Source organism: Microchirus variegatus (assembly GCF_963457635.1).
Source record: "Microchirus variegatus genome assembly, chromosome: 2".
Classification (NCBI taxonomy): Eukaryota; Metazoa; Chordata; class Actinopteri; order Pleuronectiformes; family Soleidae; genus Microchirus; species Microchirus variegatus.
In genome coordinates, this window is record NC_139803.1 from 30,366,938 (window position 1) to 30,382,935 (window position 15,998).

The following is a 15,998-nucleotide window of genomic DNA, read 5'->3' on the forward strand; positions in this document are numbered from 1 at the left end:
TTATCAACAAATTGTAAAAAATCTTTATGTTTATTCTCTGCTTTTTCAAGGACCAACACAGTTAAGGGAAGGACTTCTATATATAATGATATTGGTAAACAGTAAAATATCTGTTGTGCTCAGTCTCAGAGCATCCATGACCAGGAAAGGCTGATGCCAGTGCCTAGATTAGACACAGAGACATTTGGAGGCTGCTCAAAGTCCTGCAGTGTAGACTCTTACTTTAGATGTTGCTATTGAGACTAAATCAATGTGGCACAATAATCCCCCCCCCCCCCACCTGCTCACGACCCCTGAGGAGATCCGCCTCATTACTCTGAGGCAGCAGAGATGAGGTAATAAGGACAAAAGTGTCCAGAACAAAAAACATATTGATTTTCTCTGGGAATTTCACATCATAAACAGCGTAGGAACCCTTTAAACAACCCTGAGGGGGGAAGTCATTTGCCTGATGCAGCCAAGGTTTTTGTGCCTAAATCAATAATGTGCACATATACAGGAATGTCCCCCACGCTGCGTTTGAGCCGCTCATCAAAAGCTCGCTCAATACAAATGCTCTGAAAGCACTTTGTTCCTTGCAACATGACGGATTTATCTGTGTTTGAGAGTCGGGAGGGGGGGCATTTAAAGGTCACGGGCAGAGAGAAGACGTGCACAGGCATATTGCTCAGTGAAATCTGGGTGTCCCTTTTTCTGGAGCAGGCTCCGAATACTGAGTGACAAGCTGTTGGCTCGTGTTTGAGTCTTAAGTCTGCAGGTTTCTTTACAGCAGCACAGAGCTCAGATCACCAGCACTGTAAAGTACATCTGCTCATTCAGTGAGAGCCAGAGAAAGTAAGTTCTGCGATTTTGAAAAGAGAATTACAGACGCACAAACTGGTGCAGGTTAAGTTAAGTAGCCATGAAATCCTCTCGCTCTCAAACCATTCCACACCTCTCTCTTAAATTAAATACCGATGCCACAAATGTAGTGCAAATACTAATGACATAATAATTAGCATCACCTAACTTAACCCTTTTAAATGTGGTTAAATCATCAGAACTAATATTAATCAGAAACTGAAACTACTATGAAATACATAAATTATCCATATGGCACCTACAGAAACTGATGCTTGATGACATTATTAAAACAGACCATAATGATCATGGTTAGAAAGTAAATACACGAACACAGTGTATTTGTATGAGTTTAAACAAAAATAGTGGAAAATGGCCATCACATGAGAGAGATTTGTGCATTTTTACATATAAAATATAAATATATCTTCATTTTTTGAAAGTTCCAAATGCTCATTCAAAATATTAACAGTTATGTATTAAAGGTGAAGTAAGTAGTTTATAGTGCCATCTAGAGGAGAGGCTGAAACTTACAACAAAGAACTGCTCCTCTGCTCACCCCCTCCCTTCCCTGAGCGCTACGGTATCCTCAGCCGGTCAAATGTCGTCCTCGTCGTCTTTCTCCGTGTCAGCAGATGAGGTTCGTGAGGCGAGGGAGAGGGCGAGCTACCGCTCGATTTGTTCTCTCGCGTTTGTCTATACAGGCTCCCGTAGAAACATGGCGTCGTGGCAATGCAGTAGCGGCCCGCGACCATGTTATTTTACATGACTTTTTGAAACACTACGAAAATGAAACAAAGAATATTATACAGCGACTAGACAATGCAGGAGCACATAATATGTATACAAAAGTGGATTTGGGGTCATATAAACCCATAAATACTACACAGTGTCCCTTTAAGTTGAGTATCAATTCTTGTACTCAGCACTTGTTTGTGATTGTACTCAAGTACTGAACTCTGAATGTAACATTTCATTTGCGCAAATTCAGATGATTCAGATTCTAAACACAGTGAAAGCAGCTTGTAAAACACCTTCCACGTCTGTGTTTTTAATTATTGAAAAGCTGCTAAAACCCCCAGTGAAAAAGGAGCACAGCGGTGTTTTCACTCTTACCTCATTAAAATGAAACTGAAACTGCAAAAACTTTTCCAACTTTTCCTTCCCAGAATCAGCCCATTAGTAACCCACATGCCAGGAGAAGCTCTCGTGTCCACAAGAGCCCCAATTTAACACCTGGCACCTTGAGATTTCCTTACATCGCCATTTAGCAGTGATTCCACTTCACCTTTTGTGTTTGCATGCACACGTGTGTGTGTGTGTGTGGGTGTGTGTGTGAGGGTGAAATTACAGAGCAGAATGTGGTTAATTGAGTGTGGAGGACGACACTTGTTCCCTCTCTTCCTCACTGTTTGCAGCCACCAGGAGGAGTTTTTTTTTTTTTTTTTTACCTCAGCCAATCTCAGTCACACTGAAGAATCTACCAGCTCCCTCTCCCTCTTCCTCTCTAATCTCTCTCTCTCTCTTACACTGTAAGGCTCATTGCCTAAAAAAAAAAAAAACAGGAATTATGTGTCTTGCCTCATACCCTCTGGATGTTTGGGAGCAGTTGTGGGCAGACAAAAATAAATAAAAAATCAGGAAACTCATGACATTTGAACATTTGCCAACTAGTTTTTTTTTTTGTTAAATAGAAGAGGGGGAAATATTCATGAAAAATTCATGAATCCAATGTGAAACGAGCTGCAGAATCGAAGAGAGCTGCCCAGATGTGCTCCATAGAGAGTATTTTGGTAAATCTTGAATCCTGGGCTATTTTAATGCACGGTGACACTGACAACCCAAACGCGGTGCATTGGAGGAGTTCACTTAAACAGGCTTTCGCTTTTCTCATCACCATTGCCTATTTTCAAATGAATGAATTGGATATCTAGAGAAAAATAACACATTTATAACTCGACATATGTTGCTTTCTCTTGCAACGCGCATCTACCCCGTTGAGTAAAAAGCTCCCCCAAGCTTGAATTTCACATTTCACTCACACACACACACACACCCATTCAATAATTCACTCATATATATATCCTTGCCTGTGTTTGCCAGTTGTCCTCATGACTTTCTCTTTTTCAACTTATTTTCAACCATAATCCTATCCTTTCATGTCTGAAGTGCGACGCAAGATTCATTCACAAACAGTGCCTCAGTCGGAATTCTCAGTAATTTCAGTGAACAAACTGTGAAGTAATATTTCAAAGTAATACTGAAATACCACAATTCTTTTTTCACTTCTCAAAGTTTAACAAATACACAAACATCCAAGTAAAAAGGCAAAAGAAAGTTTGTCTTATTTTATGCAAAACATGCACACAAACCTCTCTGTAGGCTGTCATGTAATGAAATGTAGAGGAGGAAGAGCCATTAAATACGAGGAAAATGGACATAATGAAGCACTGACTGAAGTGGACGCTTACACTGATACTTGATGCACACATTATTCTCCTCGACACAGTGGGAAATGAATAAAAAGGCAGACATTAAAGCATGAAAAGACAAAGTTCTGAGCTCGACTTTATTTTCATTTTTTATCGGTAAAAGCGACAACCTCCTCTGACATTACTGAGATAAAAGCAGACAAACAATACTCAACAAAACCTATTTAATATCTGTATTTATATCATGTTTACCTTGACCTTCCTTAAAATCCCCCAGCATGCATTTTCCACCCCAAACACGTCGTGTGTATTCAACAAACACGAGAAGTCAACAAACACAGAGAGGGCAAGTTCAAAGCAGGTTTAATCGCATTATGAGTTTAAATACAGTCATTTACAAGTCTGAGCATTTCCGTTGTTAAACTGCAGTGTTCATTCTTATCTCCTGCGAGCAGGGTCATCACAAATGAAGCAAACACTCACACAATGAAATCCGTGGTTAATTACATGTTAACAGAAGAGAGGAATCCATTTTCCACACCTTTTATGTTGCATAAATTGCTATAAAAAAAAAAATCCTCACTGATTGCCAACGACCTCAGGAGGTTTCCACACAAACAAAAAAAACAAACAGACGAGAACAGTTCTCCACAAAGTGAAGGATTTCCTGTGTAGAAAAGCACCAATCTTGCCTTTGGCCTTTGGCCGCGGCGCGTTGTTTCGCTCGCGGTCACTCAGGGCAGATGTTAACACAGCGGCTTGCCGTGTTTCATGTTATTGGCACAGGTTCGGCCCAGGTTGGCTCCTTCCAGGAGCAGATCAGAGAGCCGGTCCAGGCCCAGGCAGGTGGTGAGGGGGGTAATGAGGCCATAGAGACCACCTAAGGTGATGCTGAGCGGCCAGCCAAAGCACAGCAGAATCAGCAGCCACACGATACACCAGATACACGAGGCCATTCTAGACTAAAAGGAAAAACACGATGTTAGAGATTTCACTTGAAAGTGATGATTTAAAAAGCAAAAGGCAATTTTTTCTTTTACATTCAAAGCACTGTCAAATTAGTTCTGATAGTATAGTGGCGTTCAGATCTCATGTCACTCCTTTGTTTGGTTCTATGTTGAGGCAGACGGAGGCAACATCAAAGAAGCACTCATAAAGCGAGACTTTTTACGAATGAAAACACAAGCAAGTGCCCTCGAAAAGCTCAATTGAGAGACGCAAACGTTGCAGGTTGTTCAGCAGTTTGATAAAGAAAGATAAATGCTTATTTCCCTGCTCTGCTGCTGTATACACACACATTCTCCCTGCAGGTCTAATGGTGCTCTAAAAAAGGCAAAATATTTCTGCACAAAGACATAATAATAATCAGATAACCCTGGTTATTATAATAATAACAACCCTGCCAGTGCGCAGCGTCTACAGATCACGCCCAAAATTGAATTGAATTTCCTGAATATTCCAGTCAAATCTGTGACTTTTTGAGTTATGCAACAGACAAACACACAGACAGACAGAAAGACAGACTCTGGCGAAAAACATATACCTCCTGGCGGAGGTCAATTACCAACAACAACAAAAATCCCCTAACTGTAGCTTTAAGTTCCACATACAGCTAATAGTTGCACAATCTGATGAGGAATGAAAAGCAGCAGCAGCATCAGATTGTGCTCTTGTCAGCAGACATGCCTGGTCAGTGACAGATTATCAGATTGAAATGTGTCCTGTTGATGATCTGAATGTGCTCGTCAGGATTAGAGAGCGGTCTTAACAAAGCATGATAAGCTGGCAGCCTCCAGCCTCAATAACAACAACCGCGCGCGGGGGGGGGGCCTCCAATTTTACATAGTGTCGAAGAACCAGTTGCTGGCACCTCAGTCGGCCACTAATAACAGATGAGCTGAGATCATAATGAGCATTACTTTATCTATCAACACGGATAATGAACGGCAGACAGAATTATGATGTGCTGCTATTTTCAGGAATAAAACACGTGTTGTATCATCAGCCGTGATGAAAAACTGCTAATTAGATTGCTATGCAACGTGTGAATACTCGCTTTAAGATGATTGTATGTGTACTATAGTTAGACAAACAGCATACAGAGGAGAGTTCTGCTGTAGTGAAATGTCAAAGAAATAAGTTAAAATGGTCACATTTGTGTCTACTACTCTTAAATTATGTATGTAATTTCCTGTTGTGACCTAAGTGTCGTGCAGGATTGAGCAACAAATGACACGTTCAACACGAGTATGTCCCATGGTAAACCCCATGATGTTAGGAAACGCCCTGGAAATCAAACGTCAGCTGCTGAAATGCAAAGATTTCTAGGGTAGAATGACAATCACTACTCCAGTAACATCCCAGTTGTCAGTTCCTTTAATTAACACATGAACAAAATGAATTTTTCATTATAAATTCGATTAAAAACATTAATGAAGTAAAAAGTCAGCCCACAGACAACAGTTCTACAGTTATTGTGCATGCTGTTAGTCCCTGTGAGATTTAAGCCTGCAGCAAAAGTTAGGAGAGTTTTTGCAAAGTATAACTATGAACCTAATGAATACCTGTCGTGTGACTATAAAAGACATGTTCACCTTCAGCAGAGGGAAGAGTCCTTCTTGTTTGCAGTCCCAGTTTCCTGTGCGAGACTCCCAGTGAGCAGAGCAGTGGCCACTTCCCACCAGTTAAATCTAATTTGCTGCAAAGTCACAACTGGCAGCCGAATTGCCAAGCGAGAAAACAAAGTTAGTGGCTGCAAGGCTCGAGAGAGGAAGGGTATTACACAAGGAAAATAATTCATGTGACTCATGAAAGCGGTGCGCTTCATGTCACGAGTCGTCGGCACGACGTAAAGCGGGAAAAACAAAAACTTTCTGGCTACTTTTCCAGAGTCTGTGGTCAAAGATTATGACATAGATGAGCGTCATGTGATGCAGAACATGAGTCACAGTCTTGTGCGCTCCCTGCCTAAAACATTTGTCAGTGATTCACTGACAGATTATCTCCCTAATCTGACCTTTCATTCTAATCCTCTCCTCGGTTAACAGAGACATCGCTTTCTACAAAATACTCGTGTGAGCGTCGGCCCACAGTCAGGAGATTTGATTCAGGCGGTTAGAGAGTACAGGGCTGCAGCACACTTGACTGAATGCAGAATGTCTCTCCACATCCATCAACACATGGTTCTCCATCAGGTCTTTTTAGAACGGCCCGGGCGAGAGCAGCTGTGCCGCTGACCCGTTTGCTCAGCTTGCCTGAGGTATGATGTAACAATCAACCTCTGGTGCATGATAATGTCTGCGTTTCTGCCTGCAGGGGCTGTGGCCTGTGTTATCCTCTCCAATTTTGGTGGATTTCTATTAAAATGACAAAAGTCTAGCCCTGCGTGGGACTTGGCCTCTGTATAACCTTTCTTTATCTTTAATCTAGCCGCCAAACCTCAAACCAATCACGTGGCTGTTATGAGAAACACTGTTGCTGTTTCTGTGCCACTCAAAGTTATGAATGGCTCAATATTTAAGGACTGTGTACATCCAGAGGGCATGTTGAAATCCCCCAGCATGCACGCTGGCCCTCGAGTGAAGTGACTGACCTACAATTGCAGCTTAGTCGCAGCTTGTGCAGTGGGAATAGGCCGAGCCAATCAGATTTGAGTTGTGTTTTAATCAGAGGAGGGAAACGAAGATGAATGGATAGAAGTGCCATGACAGCAAATGAAACATCAACTTTTACACCGTTATGTGTGTGTGTGTGTGTGTGCGCGGCTGAGACCTCAAATGTTCTTAAAACATGTTATTTATTTTAATAAAAAAGCAGTCATGATTACAAAAACCAAGTATTGTAGAAAATGAAACATCAGTATCTTCTGACACTACAAAATTCAGAATCACTACTTCCACCCTAATCTTTCCTTTGGGACAGTCCCTGGTCCCTTCAATAGCTCAGTCCCATATGAAGGTTCTTTATTTCTCCTGATCTCCGCCACGCTCCTCTTCGTCACTGTCACTGTCTTGTCCGGGATGCTCCGGCATCTTCGCATGACTCTGCGTGTCTTCCTCCTTCTCGCTGGTGTCCTCAGACTTTGGCTCACAGCTCGCCTCTGCTTCTGCTTCTGGCTTCTCCTGCTCCATGGGTGTTTCTTCCTGCTGCTGCTCCTCCTCAGAACTCGCGGGCGGTGCCTTCTCGACTGCAGCCACAGCAGCAGCTGTCTTTGTTTGTTGTGGAGGCAAAGCCATTGACTGTTGTTGCTGCTACATGGGGAAAGGGAAACTTATTAATTCACGTGTTTTGCCCATTACAGAAGTATATTGCATCTTTGAGACTTGAAATTCACAGATATCCTTACCTGTCTATGCTTCTGGGATGTCTGGATCATGTGCATGTACATGTTGTACGCCAGGTTGGCCAGCTCTGGCATGTTCTTGAGAATTTGGTCAGGCTGCCCAGAGGCATCTCTCTGAGAGGCAGAAACAACAACAAAAAAGGGTCAGAAACAGAACTAGACTAAATCTGCAGCCACTTTTCCACTGGTAATAATGTGATAACGTGTGATGTGGGCTTTTACCAGCTCCAGCAGTCACTTTGCAGAGTCTGTATTGTTCTGCATCTTTTTCCACACTGACATCAGGCTGTGCACTATTCAAGCAGCCATTTTTAAATCGTTGAAAAGAAGTGTGACCACTGTTAAGTTGTTAGTTCTCTCTGTGATACTTTTTTTTGTAGTGAATTACACGGTGGTTGTTTACAGTCTCTACAGGCAATGGGCAATAAATCAACTGCCTTTTTTGGGGTTACCCCTGTTTAAGAAGAAATGATCATGAAGACTTATATTGTTAGTAGTTCTTCCCCTTCAGAAATCACCTGGTAATCTCTGTCTGTGGCCAAACCTGCTTGTTATTTGGAAGTTTGCTGCTCACATATCATGAAAACAGAGTTTTTAATTTGATCAAATTAGTATGCAGTAGTGCTGTGTGTTCCTGCTCCAGTCAAGTGTGTGTGTGTGTGTGTTTGTATTGAAGGGGAAGAACCGGTATACTGCCCAGCACTTGCAGTCATTCAACCTAAATTGGAAAGGAAGGCGTGGAGAATATTCATCCTGTGTTGTTACCTCCTGAATAAAGGGGGTGATGCTCACAGAGGCCCTGTGGACACACCGTGTCAGTGTGAGTGCATTAACGACTCCGGTACCATAAAACTTAACTGGGTGTGACGGTATCGGCGTCATTAACAACAATCACTGCGTGAATGTGATTAGACATCTTGTTTTACCATCTGTACTGCCCCTGAATCAGCGCTGTTAAGTACCGTGTGACAGCTCTGCTACAGTGATATCAGACAAAATCTGACTGTTCTGCATCTTCATGGAAGCAGCAGGGGGTTTTCACTGATAGAGAGGCCACATGTGTGTGTGCGCTCAAAACAGCTGTCCCTCATGGGAACGAACACTATCGTGTGAGAGGAAGTGGTATTTTTGACCCCTCTGTTGCCACACATGCCAGTCAGTGAAACACAAAGTCCAGACAACAGCCGTCTTATAGTAGCCTGGTGGGATTTGGGAACGTCGTTGTGGCTCCTGACATTTGGAGGTTAATTATAGCCGAGTCTGTGTTTCCCATGCCTGTAGAAGGCTTGTGCAGAATGCTGGTAAGAGACCAGGGCCTGTGGCTAAAGCTGCAGTAAGATTTAGAGGAATGAAGATGCCATTCAGAATATAGAGGCTGGATTAGACAGAGTCAGGGGTGTGTGTGTCAGCAGTGGCAAGAGGGCAACCATTTTATAAGCTCAGTTCAAAATATTGTGCTTTATGAAACATGGCATGTGCGTGCATGAGTATTGACGTACAGGCTTTTCCTGGCCGTAGTACTCGTGTGGTCTGATGTGCAGCTGCAGGGGTCTGGCAGTGAGCTGGTTGAAGGCCGGAGTCAGTTCAAAGCAGTTCTGGAACAGTGACACCCGGGCGAAGATGTACAGACCCAGTCTGGCTCTTGACATGGCCACCACCAGACGCCTCACATCCCTGTGGAGGGGGGGGAAGAAGGAAAAAAGTTTGAGTTACAGAGATAAGCAGCAGAGGTGGAGGAAGAACGTGAAATTATAAAAGAGCAATAACAGGATCAAAGTGGAGGAATCCAGGGAAGATCGGGAAGAAAAAGAGCAGCCAAGTGTAGGAGGAGAGATGTTTTAGTGAAGGATAAGCAGCAATAGACGTGGGGGACAAATGCAGATGCTAAAAGAGAAACAAAATGAATGGGAGGCAAAGGGCAGGGATAAACAGCAAACACTGAGGGAGAGGTGGCAGAGTTTTTCTTGACATCCAGTAGAATTAAGAGATTAGACTCTGAGGAGTGTGCTTGAAATTAACTTAAAAACACAGGAAAAATACACACAACAAGCCGCGAACTGTAAAACACGGTGACCTCAAAGTTCATCCACCCTCAGTTGTGTATGAAGACTATTTTCATAATACATTCACTGGTTGTGTTCTACCACGCTGCATTAATTTTGCATACAATGCACAGGAAGTGAGAGGCAGATAGCTTTAGGAGGCTTGGGCAAGCAATAAAAAATAATTTGTTTCACAAATTGAACCAACGACGAGCACGCCTGTCATCCATTTAGTGATAAACCTTCATTTTTAGGTGTTTATACGAGCCACCCTAATAGAGCAGTGGAAACAAAACGAGCATTCAAATTGCCTGCAAATTACAGTACGAGATATAACCATTGGAGCTCAGAGCGTGGACCATCACAGAGCAATTCTAACTCAAACAGCTCCAGTGATATTGTCAACACACTTTTGGGCTGTTGCAGAGGAATTTGACATTGAATCCTGCTTGTACAGATGTGCCAACAAATACACATTTACATACTGCACACACACACACACTGACACACAGCTCAAAAAAAGTGGAATATGGAGTCCACCCTAGCAGTTTGTGAGAGTAAGAGGATTAATTCTTGCACTATGAGTTCTATAAATATGCAGAGGGGTAAAAAAAAGAGAAAAAAAGGCTTACAGAAACCATTGTGCACCGTTTCTGGCTGAGTTAACATTTACAAACTACATTTATTTGAGAATTACTGTACATTTTACAACGAGGGATACAACATTTCCTCAGAGACAATCTACAACTACCGAGAACCAATGGGCAAATAGCTCTAGAGGAGAGGAACCAATCACAAAGCACAGTTGCTTGTGGACATGGCACGAGTGAGAGAACACCCACCTGCCTGGGTGGTGCTGTGACATGGATGAGTGCTGTCTGTGTGTGTGTGCGTGCGTGTACTTGTCAGGGAATGTCAGGATCTGTGCTTTGCATGTCTAAGTGTGTCTTCCCACATGTGTGTATCAGCACAGCAGGAATGCCACTCCTGCCAAAGCAAGGGGTCAAGCTCCATCACATGGTCAGCTGGTCTCTCCGTGGTTGTCATGGCTACATATTGCCAATAGGGGAGATGCAGCAGGGGTTGAAGGTCCGTGGCGTACCACTGTGTGATCCAAGGAAGTGAAAACCACAATAGACAGCACAAGAATTCCCCATGGATCACTATTTTTTCCAACCTCTCAACTGCCCATTCAGAAGAGTCAGAGACACCAAAAATATCAATGAATATGAAGTGTCCACTGTGGAACACTGCGAATGTTGCGTCCACCCTGTGTGATTTATCCCAAATCTCTGGTGTCTGCAGAGCCGTGACTACCTCAGCAATGTTTCAGAGAACCAGGGTTAAATTCCTTCACAGGGTTAATTGTAATGGACATTTGTTTACATTTGTAATGTAAACTGGTTTACAACTGGATTAACTGGATACTGGATGAAAAGGTAATTTCCTTTTTTGCTAATTGCTGTTACTTGCTCTGTTTTTCTCTAATGTGGGCTTTCTTCTGTGCACATAGAGCAGGACTAAACCAAAAATCATTCATTTAATCTGTTTAAAAGCTTGCATCCATGTCACAGAATGGGAACTGTGGTCACAACAGCATCAAATTGCTTGGAGGTGGTAAATTAAAACAGAATCTTTTCAGGAAGGAGTGGGCATTGTTTTAAGTAATCAAACAATCACACAACGATTACCAAAGTATGTTCATGTGTGTGTTCATGTAGAAGCTGAGAAACACAGGGAATCACACAGTTGAAGAATTGGATTTTTGGGGGCCCATCGTGGATAAATCAGGAGTGGAAATTCCATCCCCTCCATCGGAGAACTACAGTGGAACAATAACTGTTACAGGGATGCATTTGAGTGTGAACAAGGCAGAGTGCAATAAGACGAGATCAAATGAATGATGCCGAGAGCAGAGCAGGTCCTAGCAGCAAGATAAACTACCACTTTACATGGCTGAGCTGCACTTTTCATTCCCAGCAACATCAAGTCATTACTTTAAGCGTTTTCTTCTCCGCTCACACACACACACAAACTTGAGCATGGTCAGTTTTATTATGTACATTTAACTACAAAAGGAATGGAGTTCTAATTCACACTGGTGCTCCAATTTGACCGGCCAATGTGAGGACAGACGAATGCACTGGCAGTACATCTGTGACAAAACTGTGAACGGTGCAATTCCACTCGCAGCTACTGTACATCATAGCCACAGGGCCAGCGAGGCAAGCTTAAGCACCGTGGACGAGCTCTGCCTCAATCGTCCGGTTTTTAAAACATGCAGCGTATTAAAGTGTGAAGAGCTCATTAGGATCTCATGGCAGCTCAGGAGTAAAAGGCCATTTTACCACAAATCAATTCCCAGGGAAATGAGGAAGGAAGCGACAGTTAAGAGGAGAACGAGGAGAGAGATAAGAGTTGAAGACGATGAACAGAGGTCAGCAAGGGAGCGTAGTAAAGCAGAAAGCAATGGCATATGGAATAAAAACACTGCTGCAGTTTGGTTAGCCATAATGTGACTTAATCACTGAACACATATCAGTGTTTGATATTCTCTTAACCAGGAGAAGAGGTAACCAGTCATGAAATTCAGCTTATGTATAGTTCAGCTATGTGATGTGTAACCAGTCAACACGGTTCTCCAAGAGGACATAAAAACATGGTCTGTGTTCAACTGAGAGCAGCTGTCTTCAGAGAGTGCCTACATTATGCTGTGTTGTGTTCCTGGAGGTTGTTTATCCTGGGTGTTGTTTTTAGCACACAAGTGTATTTGCAGCAGAACAGAAGCTAAATGTGTCTTTCTTTCTTCTTGGCACGCGTTGAAGTAATTACCTGAGGTGTCCCACAGCCTTGGTGCGGACCAGTGAGAGGATGATATAGTCATTCTGCTGACCCTGGAACCTGTCCACTGTTGTCACCTGCATGGACACACACACATATTAATTACTCAAAAGAAGCAAAAGAAAAACCACATCAGCCAGACACTGTAAAATAATTTTTGAAGACCTACGAACCACAAATGCTAAATTAATCCTGCAGTCATAGTTATCTCACATGCCTAATACAACATTCTGAGATTCTAGAACTCCCCTTTAACGAACCCTATAAATTCCCTCTTTTGGGTAAAAAGAAATGCAATGTGAGGATTAAGTGTGAATGTGTGATAGAGAATGGAATGGGGATATTGAGGAACGACACCAATATTTATTTAGGTCTCTCTGTTGCTATGCAGAACAGGTGCAGCACCAGAGGCAACAATATGTCGGTTTTACAATAGCGTGATAGCGTTGGGGGTTTCTATGCTCTCGTCAAACATCAGTGGTTTGTATGTAGACAAAGAGGAACTCCAGCAGACCTTTTTACTTTAGAAGGAACTGTGTATAACTACATGGTTAAAACTAAAACAACAGGGTTATTCCAAGTCCAGAGACTGTGCATCTTTGATGGAAAAGGTGTCACATTTTTGCATGGAGTTAAATTATTGATGAGAAATCTTCCAGGGAGTGATTTACAGAGGTCACATCATTGTGGGACATGCATGTCTACGGATTCAAGGAAGCACTTTGCGGCACAGATTGTATTTGTGTGTACATCCATACTGGGTTGTATTGTGTCGCTATTTATATGAGAATTGTTACACTAAATAGACACAATGTCTCTCCCTAATGACACATGTATGTATGCATGCGTGTTGCAGCCGAGGAAAACAAAGATATAGTAGTAATATAGAGTTATTTAAAATAAAAAAGAAAAAGAAAAAAGACTTACATGATTTAAGTTTGGCTGTTGACCCTTGAGTTGAAAATAATATATATCGTAAACTCCAACTGAATATATCGTAAACTCTGACTGCCCAAAATTCACTAATAAATATAGATGAATGCAAATTCACAGTTGTCTGCGTATGAGCCAACTGCTGTGTTTGGAGATTCAGCTGAGCGCTAATGTGTTCATTTGAATGTGGGACCGTGTGACTGGTGATCAACTGCCCTTTCTTAATTAAAGTTGTGACAGTAAGTGTGCTGGCTGTTGACATTTGCTTGGTTTTAGCCACAGTGACGCATTGTCAGACACACTGGACCCAACACTCGGCGTCGTGACCTTTCGGCTGCTCAGCATTTTCCCACAAGAGTCCCTTTCCCCCTGTCATCTCTCTCCGACTATCTTTCATCTCAGCAAATCTGTCACCCCTGTCACTTTATTGCTGGGCATGCATGCTGACTAAGACCACGAGCACACAGGGACGAGGCTATGTCTAAACAGTGCAGGACATCCAACATGACAAAGCAGAGTTTCTGGCTGATTGTCAGAATAGGGAATTTACCCAATGACAAAGCAACAACATAGGATTGCACATTGCAAAGTACACACTGCAGGTGATGAGATACAACAGTAATCTAAGCTTCTGTTTACACAAATGATGGAGGGATTACTTTCCTTACTCTTTGAATAGATTAACAAAAAGCAACTCACGGCAATATTTGTCTTTCTTTCTTGTATCCACACATCTACGGATGAGCCAATACTGGTCAAAATCACTGGATATTGGACTGATAAAAATGTAAAATCCTATATATTGCATTCATTATTTATTAGCATTTCTTTGAAATAGATTGAAATGCATTAGCACAAATGTGCTGTTAACAGCTTCATAGTTGCAAAAGTCTAAAATGACGGACTAATATTGGTATTGGCAGATATAAAAAAATGTGGTACCGTGCGATCCCCATGTACTTGAACATTAATTTTTCATTAAATTTTCCAAAATCATTTGGATTTAAAATGTTAAATTTTAACTTTAAGCATGTTTGAAGTGTCAATATAAACTTACTTTTTCTCCTTAGCTTTTAATTCAGGCAGAGCTAGACTCCATTGTTTCGTGTTTCTTGTGTTGTGTATTGCAATTGGTGCAATATAATACTAGGGGTGGGAAAAATAATTGATTCTTCGATGCATTGTGATTCTCTCTAGAACTATTCAGAATCGATGCGGATAAGTTAATAATCGGAATTTAAAAAAATTAAATTACTTCGCCTGCTGCAACATTCTGTTCGCTTCGATCGCTGCAGAGCCAGGGTTTCCCCCAGTGTATTATAAGCCTAGCGGGCCGCCAGGCTTTACTTGCCCCCCGCCAGGCTTTGAGTTGCTTGTTTATTTATTTAAAATAGATATTTTTATACACCTCGGCTTTTTCTATACCGGGGAACAAGGGCGCACGTTCCCCATGTAATCCGCACAGCGCACGCTTGTCCAGGTGCCGATTGAAACACAAGTCACACTATCAAGTGCGTCATTATTACGATTACATCGTTCTTGTCAATAAAGATAGTATATTTAGGGATGCACCGATAATTCGGCGGTTGAAACACAGCTACAACACGGTGGACCAGCACCTGTTAAACGCTGTTAAACGCTGCGTAAAAGCGAAACTTGGCTGCGTGCGGCACAGATTATGAACTCCCCGCGACATTCACTTCACACCAGAGAACATTCTCTCTCTTTGAACAATTAACTAAAGAGATCAGCTCATCTGATGCATCCGTTATTCCCGTAATTGCAGCGTTAAAGCGTCTTCTTTCACAAAGATTTAGACCACGGAGTGAAAACGATGAAAAGTGCGCTCTGCTCTTCAGTGTCTGTCACCATGTTTCACTCAGATCACCTGCACTTCATCGCGACTGTACTCCATCCTCGTCATAAAGATCATTATTTTCATGTGGGGATAAAAAACGTAGAGAAATGATCCAGTCTGCTTTAGATATGAAATGAGCGCTTGGAGACGCAGAGGAACGATGAACGGCGCAGGAGAGGGAGAAGAGAACATCGCAAGGGGGGTGCGCAGAAATAAAAGGGCCGTTTGTCTGCACCAGATGAGGCAGATGAGGGGGCACTACCACTTTTATATTTATGTTGCATGCTTTATCTTACTTTTAAATGAGTAGCAAAGTATTAAAGTAAAAAATTGTTGCATCGAGATGCATCAATAATCGGTTTAGAATCGAATCGTTGACCTCTGAATCGTAATGGAATCGAATCGTGAGGTGCCAAGAGATTCCCACCCCTATATAATACAGTATTCCTATTGTTTGTCATTTTATTGGTGTGGTTGTGTACAACACTTAGATCAAGTGCGGTTGTCTTAAACATGCTCCAAAAATAAAATTTGAGTTGGGTTGGAAACTAGCTGGTGCTCCCTGTTGCAGTGACATTATGACATTGTTGTTCGCTGTTCTTTTTTTTTTTTGGTTTCTGCTTTGCCCGGATAAACAAATCTGTGACATTGTTAAATGTGTAAAAGACTTGGAAGAACAACGGTGAATGTGGGTAAGGGAAAGTAAGGAG

At 42.2% G+C, this 15,998-nt stretch overlaps 1 protein-coding gene across 2 annotated transcripts in view; it reads right to left on the reverse strand.

Annotated features, from left to right (window-relative positions):
* Positions 1-7,173: 7,173 nt before the first annotated feature.
* aqr (aquarius intron-binding spliceosomal factor) overlaps positions 7,174-15,998 on the reverse strand; it is a 39,108-nt gene continuing 30,283 nt past the window's right edge. Inside the window, exons 33-36 of one of the 2 annotated variants that reach the window (XM_083910839.1) lie at positions 12,489-12,574; positions 9,114-9,288; positions 7,618-7,728; positions 7,174-7,519 (exon numbers count right to left, since the gene is read on the reverse strand). In XM_083910839.1, coding sequence (XP_083766965.1) covers positions 7,235-7,519; positions 7,618-7,728; positions 9,114-9,288; positions 12,489-12,574 — 657 coding nt within the window. In that variant the 3' untranslated portion in view covers positions 7,174-7,234. Of the gene's footprint in view, positions 7,523-7,617; positions 7,729-9,113; positions 9,289-12,488; positions 12,575-15,998 lie in introns of both variants that reach the window. The other variant, XM_083910838.1, reaches the window with a different exon arrangement.